Raw genomic sequence first — 14,810 nt, 5'->3', positions numbered from 1 at the left:
TTTCCCTCCATCTCTTTGTTTTCTATTTATTCCTTATTGTTCTCTTGGATCTAAAAACTGAATAGCTCCATATTTAGTTCTCCTTCTTCATTGAAGCCTAGCCCAAGCAGATTCAGAAATGCCCAGCCTGTGGTTTCCTCTGAATTAACCTTGCACCATGTATCATGGGCTGTTGATGAGCAGAGGATGTGCACTGTTTTAGTTAATCTGATTTCATAATCACATGACAAATGTAAAATGTGAAAATTCCAGTATTTAACTTTGCTGCTTTTAGGTTTCTGTTTCCTCAAGTTTAGTTACATGTTTCATTCTTGCTAAGAATTTTATTTTTATTTGTTAATATTAAGCAGTCATTTCCTACCCCAACCTGGCTACTCTCCCAGACTCTGAACTTGTGAAAGCAATTTTCCTGCTAAATTTTGTGAAGCAGCCTATAAAAGATCTACAAAGACATTCCAAGTTTTTCTTGTTTAACCTACAAAATAATAGATTTCTTCCTCCTTTAAATTAAAATCTAATTACATCATTTCCCACCTTCCCTTCCTCCCCCAGCCCATCTCCTGGACCCACCCCATGGACCTTCTCAAATTCATGGCCACTTTTTCTTCAATTATTTCTGATATATGCATATATACAAACATACGTACGTACATACATACATACGTAATATATACTTGAATGTATAAACACAAGCTGCTCAGTCCATTTAGTGTTGGTTGTATGTATATGATTTCAGGGCTAACCACATAGGCTCATCACTGAGGAAGAATATTTCTCCCACTTTAAGCATTTTTAGTTTTCTGTAGTTCTTTGTCTGTGGGTGGGGCCCCATGATATTTCCCCCTTCCATATTGGTATGCTGTTGCCATTCAGGGTTTCATTCGGTCATTTCACATACACATGTACACACACTCATACACACACACACAGTTGTACTTTGCTCGTATTTGAGGCCTTATTTCCTGCCTTGTTCCCCCTTTCATTGGTCCCTCTCCATTCTGCAAATAACCCTGCTATTCCTTTCTGTCTCTTACCTCTCTGTGTTTCTCTGTGTATTGGTCTCTCTCTCTCTCTCTCTCTCTCTCTCTCTCTCTCTCTCTCTCTCTCTCTCTCTCACACACACACACACACACACACACACACACACACAAATATACATGCACACACATAAACAAAGACACTTATTTAGAATCTGCATATGAGAGAAGTGTGATATTTGTTGCTCTTCCTTCTATTTTCTCTAGTTCCCTATTGTAGTGTTTTCTTAGATCTCTTATGATTAACTGTACTGGGATCGTTTGTTCCTTAGACAGCTGTTGGTTACTGTCAAAACATGTGAGTCACTATAATACCTATAGGGTTATTGTACCATGCTGGTCATTGTAGTTCATTGGAGTTACAGCTGGGTAGGACTGTTGGTTGATTCCCTACCTTGGAAGGCATAGTGCCTTCTGGTACCAGGACAGCTAGTACTCGGAGAGGAGGCTTTCAGTCAGATCCAGCTTGGCTCCTCCAAATTCTGTGTCCACAGAGCACGGTGTCGTCAGCAGTGATTTACCTTCAGCCCCTGGGGACAACCAAGAGCAATAGCAATAACCTATAACATTTTGATAGTCTGTCGGACTCCTGACCAACAGTTTGGCAGGGGGCATCTCATACTTGGCACTAGGGTTTTGTTAGTCTATAGTTCTGGAGGGAGTAGTGAGGCCAGGTGGGAATTTTTTTTAATTGTATATGTATACACACAGACATATGTATTATATGTAATTTTAGTAAATAAATAATAATGTGATTCCTTAAGGCTTTTTCAGACATTGTTACTGATATTTGACTTTCCTCCATTCATCTCTACATTTTCTTTGTTCAACTATTTTATTGATAATAATCTTGACTGCTGTGACTAGAGCTTCAGCAAATAGGGATATGTAATTCTTTGTGTGGTGTGCTTACTTGAGTACCTTCAGGTGTCTACTCAAGAATGGTATTAGAGGATCATGTGTTACTACTATTTTTATTTTTTTTATTTCCTCCATACTGATTTTATAGTGGTTTGACTAACTTGCGTTCCCACAACTATGCATAAGTGTTCTTTTTCCATAGGCTACCTCATGAATATTTGTTCTTTGATATCTTGGTGATAGCCATTCTTACTGCTAAGGTGTAATCTCATTGTAGTTTTGTGTTTACATGATGGCTAACTGTGTTGAACATGTGTTTATTAGTTGCTTGTATTTCTTTTTAATTTTCTTTATTATTCTGTGTGTTTGATAATAGGGGTGTGGGCATGTACCTGCTAAGGTATGCAGGTGGAGGTCAGAGACAACTTTCAGGAAATGGTTCTCTTCTCCCATTGTGTGCTCCGCGGACCAAACTTGGGTGGTTAGGGTTATGCAGCAAGCACCTTTGCCTGCTGAGCCATCTTGCTGATCCTGTGTTTCTTCTTTTGAGAACTGTCTGTTCAGTTTCTTTGTGTTTGTTGATTGGAAGAGGTGTGTGTGTGTGTGTTTAATTTTTTTTAAATACATATTCTAGATATTAATTCCCTATCAGATGTGTAGTGGACAAAGATTTGTTCCAGTATGTAGGCTGTGTGTTCCCTTGGCTTATTGCTTCTTTTACTATGCAAAAGCCTTTTAGATTTATGCAGTATAATTTGTCATTTCTTAGGACTCATGCCTAAATTATTGCGGTTCTTTGAGAAAGTCCATGCCTGTGTCTTGAAGTATTTTCCTCTGACAGTTTTAAGCTTTCAAGTCGTACATTTAGCTCTTTGATCTAGAGCTAGAAGTCTGTACAGTGCTTGCTCTGCGAGCGTAAAGACCTGGGTTCAATCCTGAGGCCCCACGAGAAGATGGATTGATTGGTGAGCTCCAGGCCCATGAGAAACCCTGACTCAAAAACAAGATGGACAGAGCCTGGGAAACAACAACTGAGGTTGACTTCTCCTGACCTCCCCACTCAGGCACACACACAGGATTCTTGATTCGTTGGAATTGATTTTTGTATAGGGCGAGAGAGAGAGGGATCTAGTTTGTTTGTTCTTTATTCTACATGTGGATGTCCAGTTTTCTTAGAACCACTTGTTGAAGAGGCTGTCTTTTCTCCAATTTTTCAATTTTTGTTGTTGTTTGTTTATGTTTTAGTGTTTTTTTATTTTGTTTTGGTCAAAAACCAGATGGCTGAGCTGGGATGTAGTTTGTATGCCAGTATTCCTAGCTCTTGTAATACAGAATCAGAAATATCAGGAATTACAGACCATGTCATCTGTGTGATACCTCTTGCTGTGTGAATGGCTCTAAGGGAGATGTAAACAACGATTTACTCCCCTCATACAGGGCACCAACCAGAGACCAAAGAAACTGTTCCTTTTAAGTCTAGCTTGGTGAGTGAACCAATGAGTTTACTGGGGGTTACTTAGAGGAAGAAGGACAACTTATAGAGGCTATCCAACAGCGAATATCTCCTCCGGCCTCTCTTTACTCCTTCAATTTAATTGATGAGTTAATTGAAAAGGGCTTTTATTGGGGGTGAGGAAGCCCAGAGACAGCAGACCCACAGAGAGGAAGACGGCCTGCACAGCAGGGACCTGGGAAGCCAGCCTCTCCTGGAGGGGTCCTCCCCAGTGGACAAAGACAGGACGACTGATTGGCTCACTGTGTAAATATGTCATGATCTGGCTTTGAACTTCTGTTGAGCCCATTGAGAAAAACCCACAAAGTCTTGGTTTTAAGCTACTAAATTTTTGTCTTAAGTCAGGAGGGAGAGAAAGAAGCCAGTCAGCCATGTTGGAAGTTTACCATCTTTATTGTCTTTATTGCCCCTCTCCTCATCTGTCTGCCTACCAATGAATCTGTCTAACGTCTACTTCCTCTTTCCTCCTCTCAGAGGTCACCCTAACTACTTAGAGCTGACAAAAGGAGCGATGAGGGATGGCCAGCAGCCCAAGTCCTTAGAGGAGGGGTGATCTAAGAGACTACAATAAAACTTCATTGATGACAAAGATCCAGAATGTAAGACAGCCCTGTAATGGCAGCATGCATGCTTGGAGCATGCAGTACACGTTAGATGGCATCTGTAATACAGAAAAAGTAACTGTTAGTGCTACTATAATTCCTAATGAAAGCATCGTCACGAAAATAATTGGGGCAGTTTTGTCCTCATTAAAGGAAGAGGACAGTCAAGAAACTACCCAAAGAATCCTTGGCAGGCTTTGTCACAGGCATTAGCAAAACTGACGATTTTCCTGCCGCCATTGTCTACTGCAAGGAAATACATTCTGGAAAAGTTCGCTAGTTTAAGAGCCTAAGGTGCTTTTCATTGGCCAGTGTAAGCTCAGGAGTTGGTCACCTGGTCTCTTCCATTACAACCTCATGGGGAACATTGACAGACAGTCAATGAGGAAAGTTCTTCATCATTATAGTTAACGTCAAGTCTGTTTAGTTAGTGAGGGGAAGCATAATTATTTAGCTGGGAAGACTTGTGTATCAGAATCTTCATATCAGAAGAACCATGTCAAATAATAAAGTCAGGGAAATGGTCTTCTCTGTATTTAGATTGATAATAACTTGGTTTTGGCAGATGAAAGTGTAACTGTACAACCAGTTATTCATTGCATCAGATTCTTGCATAAGGACTGAATACCCAGAAGCTCTGTAAGAGGAATAAATTGTTAAAGTAACTGTCCTATTGGCAGTGCCGTAAGCAGCAGCAAATGCCTCTGCCCATGAACCAGCTGCAGTGCCCAGTGGAGGTGGACAGTATGGGCCAAATCTAGCGAAATCCGAGTTCCATTTGTTGAAGTCACAACTGGACATCAGCATCTAATTGACAACCTAAAATACCATTGGATCTTTTTTATAGAATTGTCCAGCAATATCCCAGGGACACCACTTGGTTATCCTGAATAATTTCCAAAACCTATGAGTTTGACAGCAAGTTTTTTTTTGTTTTTTTTTTTTTTTTTTTTTTTTGTTTTGTTTTGTTTTGTTTTGGAAGCTGCCTGTAGTCATGGAACTTGGGTTGTTAAGGTACAGAAGGACACATTACTGCTGTGAGAAGTACTCTTCCAGAAAGAGTTAGTGTTTTGCAGTTGGTAAATCCAGTTTATTGTATTTTATTTTATTTAAGATTTGCTCTCAGTATTTAAGAAGATAGGCTCATTTTTCTCAGCTGTAGATAGACAATGAAGTGTTGGAATAAACCAGTGTCTTGTTCTATATCATTCTTTACATACCTTAAATAATTTATTAAGACCCTCATAATTTATATAAGCTTTTAAAGCCTTTTTTCCATTTTGGAAAAAAACTAGCTATTTTAATCTTTATATACAAGTCTTTTATAACTATTATTTTTACTTCTTAACATCTTACTGTTTTTTGATACCATATGTTATAGTAATCCCAACAAGTAAACACACGATCTCTTGTGAGAATTTTGGGTTGGGAGTGGTTAAGCAATGTCTATCCCTTCTTTGTAAAGTTCCAGTGACAAACCAAAGTTCTGGTTTTACCAAAGCTCACTCTGGGGAAGCAGTAAATTTGTAAGGCTCACTGCTCATAGGTGAGGACTAATGACAGAGTGTCCTGAGAGCGCTGGAAGACTTGACCAGCCGGGATTGAGGATGGCTTTCCAGAGCTGCAGAGCGGAAGCCCCTCTCCTTAACCTACGTTTTCGTTGACTTTATATATGCATGTTTTGCCTACTTGTATGTCTGTGTTCCACATACATCCTTAGTGCTCACAGAAGCCAGGAGATTGTATGAGATCCCCTGGAACCAGAGTTCCTGATGGCTGTGATTGGCCATGTGGGCTCTGGAAATTGAACCCAGATCTGCAAGAGCAACAAGTGCTCTTAACCACTGAGCCATTTCTCCAGGCCCCCTTCCCCAGCTGCCTGTTAATGTCTTCTTACATCCTCAGGAGGAGCAGGGCTTTTTGAGGTTCCCCTCCCAGCAATGCTAGGTATCACTATGTAGTCTCAGGGAAGGCTTTCAGCCAAATGAGTTTCTTTCTCTAGCAACCTTTTAACAGATAGGATTTGGTGAGCAGACTCTCATGATAGACAATTCATTAGTGTAGCCCAGTCTTTTGTGGGGCTCCTGGAGATGATCATAGCTCCAGAGAGTTCAAGAAGGCAGTGGTTACTGCATGCCTGTAGGACAGTGTTGTATAACATTGTCAAAACAAAAAGAAAAGAAAACACAGATCACATGACAAAAGCTGCATGGCTTTATTTCTAGGCCCTCTGTTCCATTGGCTACATGTCAGTGTTTGTGCAGTGCCATGCTGCTTTTGTTAATGTAGCTGTCTAGTGTAATTTAAAATCAGGTGTCATAATCCTGTATTGTTCTTCATGCTTTGAATTCTTTTCTCTTTTTTTAAACAGGGTCTTATTATGTAATCCTAGCTGGTCTCGAACTTGTTATATAGACCTGGCTGCCTGACAGGCCTCACTTACACAGAACTTATGCCTCCTAAGTGCTGGGATTAATTAAAAGGCATGCACTCTTAGGACCTATGGCTTGCCCAGTATGAGTTTTTTGACAAGGTTTATAGTACCGGGCATGGATTTCCTCCTGTGAAGCGAACCTTAAATCCAGTCTCTCTAATTTAATTATTTGGGTATTTTATTTGTTTCTTTTGTATATGTTTGTGGGATCATGTATGCCAAAATGTGTGTGGAAGTCAGGACACTTTGCAGATGTCATTTCTTTCCCTGGACCATGTGGGTCCCAGATATTGAGCTCAGTTCAACAGCCTTGGCTCTAAATACCTTTACCTGCTAAGATCTTGCAGGCCTAGGTATTGACAGTGTACTCTCAGGTCATTGATTGTGGTGGGTTTTGTTCTGTGTTTTGTTTGTTTCTTTGTATTTTTTTTCCTGCTACTGGGGATTGAACCAAGAACCTCAAGTTGGTCAAGTACTCTACCACTGAGCTATGTCCCCCACCATTCTGATTTTTTTATTGTTGTTGTTGTTTGTTTTTTCAAGACGAGGTTTCTCTGTGTAGTTTTGGTGCCTGTCCTGGAACTGGCTCTGTAGACAAGGCTGGCTTCAAACTCACAGAGATCGGCCTGACTCTGCCTCCTGAGTGCTGGGATTAAAGGCATGTGTCACCACCGGCCGGCCAGCCTGATTTTTTTTTTTTTTTTGTAAGCATAAGAACTCATACCTTAAATTACCTTTCAGAACTGCTTTTGTCCTACCTTAAAAATTATGGCTAGTCATGCTTTCATTTTCATTTAATTCTAATATATTCATTTCCTCCCTGATTTCTTCATGACTACATTGATCAGACATTGAAAACATTTAGTTTTAGTTATTGTTCATGGCTGTAATTGAATTATAGTTTAAGAGGATTCATTAGGACATAACAGAGAAGAACATTAAAAACAAAATGAATATGTTTCATGGAAGTATATTAGATGAGAACACAGAGTTGGGTCTGGCATATAGAAGGCTGCTTTCTCCTGTAAGGGAGTATTTGTCTTGTTTCATGGCTCTGTCATGCCATGGGTATTTTAAACAGAGAAACAGCATTATCACATTTCTGGAAAGATGGCTTTGCTAGCCACCTGAAAGATGAATTAGAATATGGACAAAATGAGATGTGGAGACCATTTAAGAACGGTCTCAGTAGTCCAGGTCACTGGGGGCATCACCAGAATGACAAAAGTAGGAAGTAGATAGCTTTTCAGTGAAGAAGTAACATTTGTGTTGGCTCTTAAAGCATGAAGGAGAGTTCCCCTATGAGAAGAGGCTGCAAAAGGCATTCAGAAGAGTCTCCAGACACATTAGTTTTAGCGAGTCAGTAAGGGCTGTAGAAATCGATGAGAGGAAGAGGTCAATTGGAACTACACTGCGGAGAGCTTTGTGTGCTGGTCTGATCTGTTTAGGTGACTGCCGAAAGTGCTGTTTAGTGCTCGCTGCTTTCTGCGCTGTCTGCTCTGCAGGGTCGTCACTGGCCTCGCTGACCACTGATACAGGAATCAGAAAGTACAACACACTGTAGCGACCTGCCCAGGAAGGGGGATCCCTATCTGTGTTAATGACGCACTTCCATTCTGCCGTGTACTGATTCTGTATGCGTGTGTGTTGGTTCCTGTTTTCTATATGTAATTAAGAAAGTAATTTACTGTATTTCAAAATCTTCTCGGGGAGTATGAGTAGTTTTCTCTCTTTAATCTTTCTATTAACTTCATCTAGATTTAATAAGAAACCAAAGAGAGGAATACAGTACCTCCAAGAACAAGGGATGCTTGGCACCACACCTGAAGATATAGCTCAGTTCTTGCATCAAGAAGAAAGACTAGACTCTGTAAGAAGACCATTTTATTTCATTCTAACCTTCTGTCTACAATTTATATGCGTATGTGAAACAGTTAACTTGTAGCTGCAGTCTGGAGCTTATGTAACCAGGTTTCAAAACTTGTGGTTCTTGGGATTTTCTGCTTTGTAAATGGTTATGTAGAAAATGGAGCATGCCATTGAATATTAAGTTCTATGCTTTGTTTTTTCATTAGACTCAGGTTGGTGAATTCCTGGGAGATAATGATAAGTTCAATAAAGAAGTCATGTATGCATATGTGGACCAACATGACTTTTCAGGGAAGGACTTTGTTTCAGCCCTTCGTCTGTTTTTGGAAGGATTCCGTCTTCCAGGGGAAGCTCAAAAAATTGATCGATTAATGGAAAAATTTGCTGCAAGATACCTAGAATGCAACCAAGGGTAAGTAAGATCTGTATACTTTTTGATGGTCAGTTTTCCATGGTAGTCAGAGCCCTTCCTTAAGGCAGTTTATATTGTCTGCTATTTGGTAGTGTTAAGACAAATTCATCTATAATTGTAATATATGATAGAGTGTTAATCCTGAGGGAGAACATTAAAAGTGGTGATTTATATGAAACAAAGCTTATAATGTGATACTTTTTTTTTTCAGACAAACCCTTTTTGCTAGTGCAGATACTGCTTATGTTTTGGCCTACTCAATTATCATGTTGACCACAGACCTTCATAGTCCACAGGTATGTTTTCTTCTATATCAATTTTTACAGTAAGTAGTGAGAATTAAATGTATTCTTTTGAATCTGTTAAGTACTAGCTGAAATTTAAATTCATGTAGTTAAATTAATTGACAGAATTAAAATGGTATACATTTGCTATTAATTTCAATAAAACTTTTAAGCATTTGTAAAATATTTGTCAGTCTCATGATTGAAAGTTATACAAAGGTTAAAACAAATTTTAAACTGAAGGATGTTTTAGGTCTTCTGAGTATTCATTACATAGAAACTACTATATGTAATCTGTCTTTTTAAAAGAACATTTAAAGTTTGAACAGCAGTGGGATTAGTATTAAGAGATTATATAGTATAGCATAGGTTATATAATACTATTAGAATTGCACCATCCCCCACAGTTACCAGTGGTCAATCTTGGTGTAGACACATACACACACATACAAACACACCCACAGATAATGCTGTCACATCATAATTATATATAATTTCCTTTGTCTTTCAGCATGTGTCTCTGAGAGAGACACACTTTAAGCACAATCACTACCATCTCAACTAAAACATTCAACAAACATTTCACTATAGGTGTGTAGAGAGTGTCCCAATTCAGTGACCATGCTTAGTAATCACAAATCCTTAGTGTTATTAAAGAAGTGGTACTTGATTTCTGATAACTACTTTAAAATGTTGCTTTTGATGTACTTTTTTTTTCCCACTTTAATTATTAAGGTATATTTTTTGTACTTGATTTCTGATAACTACTTTAAAATGTTGCTTTTGATGTACTTTTTTTTCCCACTTTAATTATTAAGGTATATTTTTTGATTTCTGATAACTATGTTAAAATGTTGCTTTTGATGTATTTTTTTCACTTTCATTATTAAGGTTTATTTTTTTTCCAGGATGAAGTAACAGTTTAAATAATTACCAGAATTATGTATAAATGAACATTCATTCAGATAAAACATCACTGTTTACAAGTAGCTAAGAAATATTTTGCATGTAATAAATATATCTTGTGTTTAGGTTAACAGGCACCATCTTGATAACAGAAAAGTTTTTTTTTTTAAACCAATAAATAAACATTCAAGAAAACAAGGTGTTTATATCTGAAATATGATACAGCCTTAAATACTTTTCTTCATATAGCACCCAAATTTTCCAACTGTCTAGAAGGTTTCTGAAAATATGACTCCTATCTTAACTCATTAAAATAGTAGCCAAGAAAAGTCAATTGAAGATAGAATTAATAATCTATTTTTATTATTCTCCATTCAATAAAATATCAATTACAGATTTATTAAAAATCAGTGGATTGTATGTATGCAATCTGTTAATGATGAAAGCCTGAAATATATATATATTTAAAAGTCACTCTCTTGACAATACTTAAAATATTGCATCTCTGGTGCAAACCTGAAAACTTTTTGAAGCATTTACTTGCCCTCGTTTTCATATTTCCACCTTCACTCCTGTTCCTTTAGATTTTGATGTACTTTTTACGGTACTTTTTGCTTTAGTTCTAAAAAGCATGTTTTGGTTATCTAGTAAAGTTGTCTCTATAAATTATTTATAAAAATCTACTAGCTATTAGCTGGGTTTGATGGTGCACATCTTCAATCCCAGCATTCAGGAGGCAGCGGCAGATAATCTCAGGAGTTCAAAGCCAACCTGTTCTACAAAGCCCAGATAGGGCTACTAAGTAAGACATTAATTTAAGCATATAGGAATAAAATTCAAAAGTAATGTGTTCCGTACAAGATTTCAAGAGAAGAAAAATAGAATTGGTTTTACATTGCTTCCAGAATCTACCATGGTAGTAGTGGGCAGCCTGTTTGGAATAACTAAAAGCAGTGTTTTCTCTGCTCCCAAGGAGCCCTTACCCAAATGCAGACACTTAACAGTTACTTCATATTTTCCATAAGACATCACCCTGCCTCTGATTGGCACAACGCCCAAAGATTTCTCCATTTTAACTATTTCCAGGTGATTTTAACCTTCCTTTACTTCAAATTGTGATCACTCTGGTTTTTGTTTTTTTGGTTGTTTTTTTTTTTTTTTCCTGTTTTTTTCTTTATTTATAAGCATCTATCTATCAGATATTAGATAAAATGCCTTGCTTTTTGTTTTTTAAAGCCATCCTGAGATTAAAATTTTAAAGTTATGATAGCCTTCAGTATTATTGTCTTAAATTACCAGTTCAATTTAAAAATTCATATTTTTGCAATTTTACAGGAAAAGCATTCCTGTTCCATTTTCAGCATATTAGATCTTACTTGCAGAGTAATGTAAACTTCAGTCAATATATTTGCCCTGATTCTACCCTGTATTACATTATACTATGTTATATATTGTGTTCTGGGCGTTCCCACATTAGATCTTTAAGCCTGTGATGGCCTGCTGCATTAAGGCTTTCCCACATTAGATCTCTAAGCCTGTGATGGCCTGCTGCATTATTGTTCTGTATGCTTTAATGTGTGCCTATAAGAGCCTTGCCTTTAGAATTCCGCTAATTCTTGATGGCATGTGGTAGACATGTGTCTAATTAAATATTTCTTCAAAAATAGCTTAAGACAACTGGGTTTTTTCTGTCTGATTTGCTGGAAGTAGAGTGTAATATACTTTGCTATGTTAATTACATGTTTGGCCATGTTGCTACCATCTTTCAAATTATTAACTTTTATTCCATTGCTTTATTAAGTTGAACATCACTGTTGAGGATGTTTAAACAAGACAAAACATTCTAAAGATGCTTCATCCAGGTCATCTAATATAATGCAGTTGTTTTGATAACTCAGAAAATGTTAGGTAGTTTTAAATAACACTTCAACTATTGTTATTTTTGCATTCACTTTTTTTAGACAATGAAATTCCATTTTATTTGTAAATTGTTCATGTCATTCTAAACTACAGTTTGAATCCTTTGGTGTTTCTAATGGTTTGTGTGGCCTAAGAGCCTACTAGAAGTCTTACATACCTTGGGCAAAAGTCAAGTCACTTTATTTTCTCTCCTTCCTTCTTAAGATTCTTTCTTTCCACAGTATTGTGCTCACTAAAGCATATGCCAGAATGTATCTTTTCTACATTGCCCTTGTTTTTGGCGACTTTCATTTTTATATACGTTTTGTTGAATTTTTTTGTTTCTAGACTTCAGAATACCTATGAAGTCTCTTAAACAGGTATTTTAATTCTTAAAAATGAGTTAAAAAAATTTTCTTTTTTGGTTTTTCGAGACAGGGTTTCTCTATGTAGTTTTGGAGCCTGTCCTGGCTCTTGTTCTGCAGACCAGGCTGGCCTTGAACTCACAGGGATCCACCTGGCTCTGCCTTCCGAGTGCTGGGATTAAAGGCGTGCGCTGCCTGACTTGAGTAAAATTTTTAGAAGTGATAATGGTTTTTCATATCTAGGTTAAAAACAAAATGACAAAGGAACAATACATTAAAATGAATCGAGGTATCAATGATAGTAAAGACCTCCCTGAAGAGTATCTATCAGCCATTTATAATGAAATAGCTGGGAAGAAAATATCAATGAAAGAAACAAAAGAACTAACAATCCCTACAAAATCCTCCAAGCAGAGTAAGTACCCTCGTCAAGTCTGACTGTTCCCTGGGCGGGTTTGCTCTGTTTCTGGGAGTGCTTGTTTAAGCCTGGCTCCCTGTATTTCTAAAGCTAATCTGGAACTTTCCTGTCTCAAATGTTAAAGGGGGAGGTGTGTGCTTGAGGGTTTTTTTGTTTTGTTTTTGTTTGTTTGCTGCTTGCTTAATTTAGGAAACCACTTAATTTCAGTGTGACTTGGCTATTTTGCTGACAACTGTTATGATGGTGATCTGTGTTTTTTTGTTTTTGTTTTTTGTTGTTTTTTTTTTTAGCATCCAAAAGAAAACACTGACTACTGATTAATTTTTAAAAAAACTGGGTAATTTACATGTTTTAGGAGTGTTTAAATATTAACTTGTTCATTCAGCAGTTCATCTCAGCAGGGACTTGGAAATCAAAGAAATTTGGTTAGAGGACACTGGAGAGGTGGCTCAGAAGTTAAAAACATTTTGCAGTTCTTCCAGAATACATAAGTGCTCACAACCAACCATCTGTAACTCCATTTCCAGGGGATCTGATTCTCTCTTCTGTCTTCCTGGGGTATACAGACATATGCAGGCAAAACTCTCACATAAAATTAAAAATTAAAGACTTCTGCTTTCTCATCATCTATAAGCAACATAATTCTGTCTTTTTTTTAAAAAAACCATTACGCATAAATGGAAGCTGGATGTGGATGTGACTAGAAGAGGTGGGAAAAGTAGTAGTGTTGAGAATGATTGTGTCAAACTACACATTCTAATGCTATTGACTCCTCTATCTAAACAGTACTAGAGCCAACCATGACCCAGCACTGTTCTAGATATTATATATACATTTAGACAGTGATGATTAATTAGAGCTTAGATCTGACTTCAGAGTGGACATTTCTGGGCCTGCGAGTGTAATGGCTCTAGAACGATTTGTTCAGAAAGAAGATTCTTGCCTTTCTAAGCACTTGTACTTGGAGTGAAATCTCAACTTGAACATATTGGTAGCAAAATATTTTTAACATGAGGCAATTGATAAAGTTTATAGGATAAATCTGTTCTGAAATTTTAGAATTACAAGAACCCAGGGCATTAGGGAGATAATGTCAGTAGGATATAACTGGCCTTATCCCTTATCTTTTTTTTAATATTCAGGAAGAATTTTAAGCAATTCTTTCTACTTTATAAGCAAGGAAACTCAAGCCCAGACAGATTAGGAAAAATAATTAGAATCAGGTTTTCTCTAGTAGTCATATCCAACTTCAATAATTTTAACCGCCTCTACCTTCTCTCACTATGTCTACTTTTAACATTTGTTTATGTATAAAAATAACAAAGAATTACGTTGTTTGTGGGCAGGAAAAAATTGAAATCTATGTAATGTGAAAACTTTTTTTCAATGACAACTACTTGTCAAACCTAAGAGATCAGTGGAAAAGACAGAGACTGAGCTAGGTATTGTTGACTGTTCGTCTATTCCAGCATCAGATCAGAGTTAGCAGTCTATCCAGTGATGCTAATTCGACTTTCCTTCTAGTGTTAAATATATTACGCCTTCAGCTTTACACTGAAGCAAATGCCTGTTTTCTGATTGGATTTCGTTTTGCCTAGATTATAGCACCCCCTTGTCATATATTTTTCTCTCCTCGTCTGATAGTTGATGGTTGAAGTCAGTGAGAAACCTGATATGGGATGAAGGTGTGGTGTTCTGGGAATGCTAAAATTGCTTAGGGTATCAGGGCAGAGCCTGTTTTGTTTTGTTTTTGTTTGTTTGTTTGGTCTGTTTTGCCAACTGAGGACAAATGCCACTGTGTTTACCTGACTTCTGTTCATTTCCATGTTTGGTCCCTTTCTTGGTAACTTTAATTTTGAGTGTTATACTCTCTGAGATTTTCACAGGTTTCCACTTACTCCTGACTTTTAGTCCAGTATTCCACCATTCTCTAGGTGCAGTTTACCCTTTTAAAGTAAAAATTCAAAGGGAGATAGATCTCAGTGGTATAGCACTTAGCAAGCATGAGCAGGACCCTTAGCATGACTGTCAGTCAGTCAATAAATAGGCAGATTGGGTGGTTCTTTTGGCATTTAGTGTATTTACACTGTTGTGCATCCATCACCTCTCCTGAGACTATAAAACATTTGTTTATTCCAAACTAAAACTTGTTCCCATAAGTTATCCCTAGAGTTCCCTCTGCCTTTGCCCTGTCTGCTCTGTTTCTCTGG

General features: G+C 37.4%; 1 protein-coding gene across 3 annotated transcripts in view; it reads left to right on the top strand.

Annotated features, from left to right (window-relative positions):
• Arfgef1 (ARF guanine nucleotide exchange factor 1) overlaps positions 1-14,810 on the top strand; it is a 105,649-nt gene that overhangs the window by 49,647 nt on the left and 41,192 nt on the right. For all 3 annotated transcript variants that reach the window (XM_006974687.3, XM_076563685.1, XM_076563684.1), the window contains exons 15-18: positions 8,206-8,317; positions 8,523-8,728; positions 8,940-9,024; positions 12,426-12,597. In XM_006974687.3, coding sequence (XP_006974749.1) covers positions 8,206-8,317; positions 8,523-8,728; positions 8,940-9,024; positions 12,426-12,597 — 575 coding nt within the window. The remainder of the gene's footprint in view (positions 1-8,205; positions 8,318-8,522; positions 8,729-8,939; positions 9,025-12,425; positions 12,598-14,810) is intronic.

The sequence above is a fragment of the Peromyscus maniculatus genome, chromosome 2 (genome assembly GCF_049852395.1).
Source record: "Peromyscus maniculatus bairdii isolate BWxNUB_F1_BW_parent chromosome 2, HU_Pman_BW_mat_3.1, whole genome shotgun sequence".
NCBI lineage: Eukaryota > Metazoa > Chordata > Mammalia > Rodentia > Cricetidae > Peromyscus > Peromyscus maniculatus.
The sequence above is the reverse complement of the archived record's forward strand: the minus strand, read 5'-3'. Positions and strand labels throughout refer to the sequence as shown.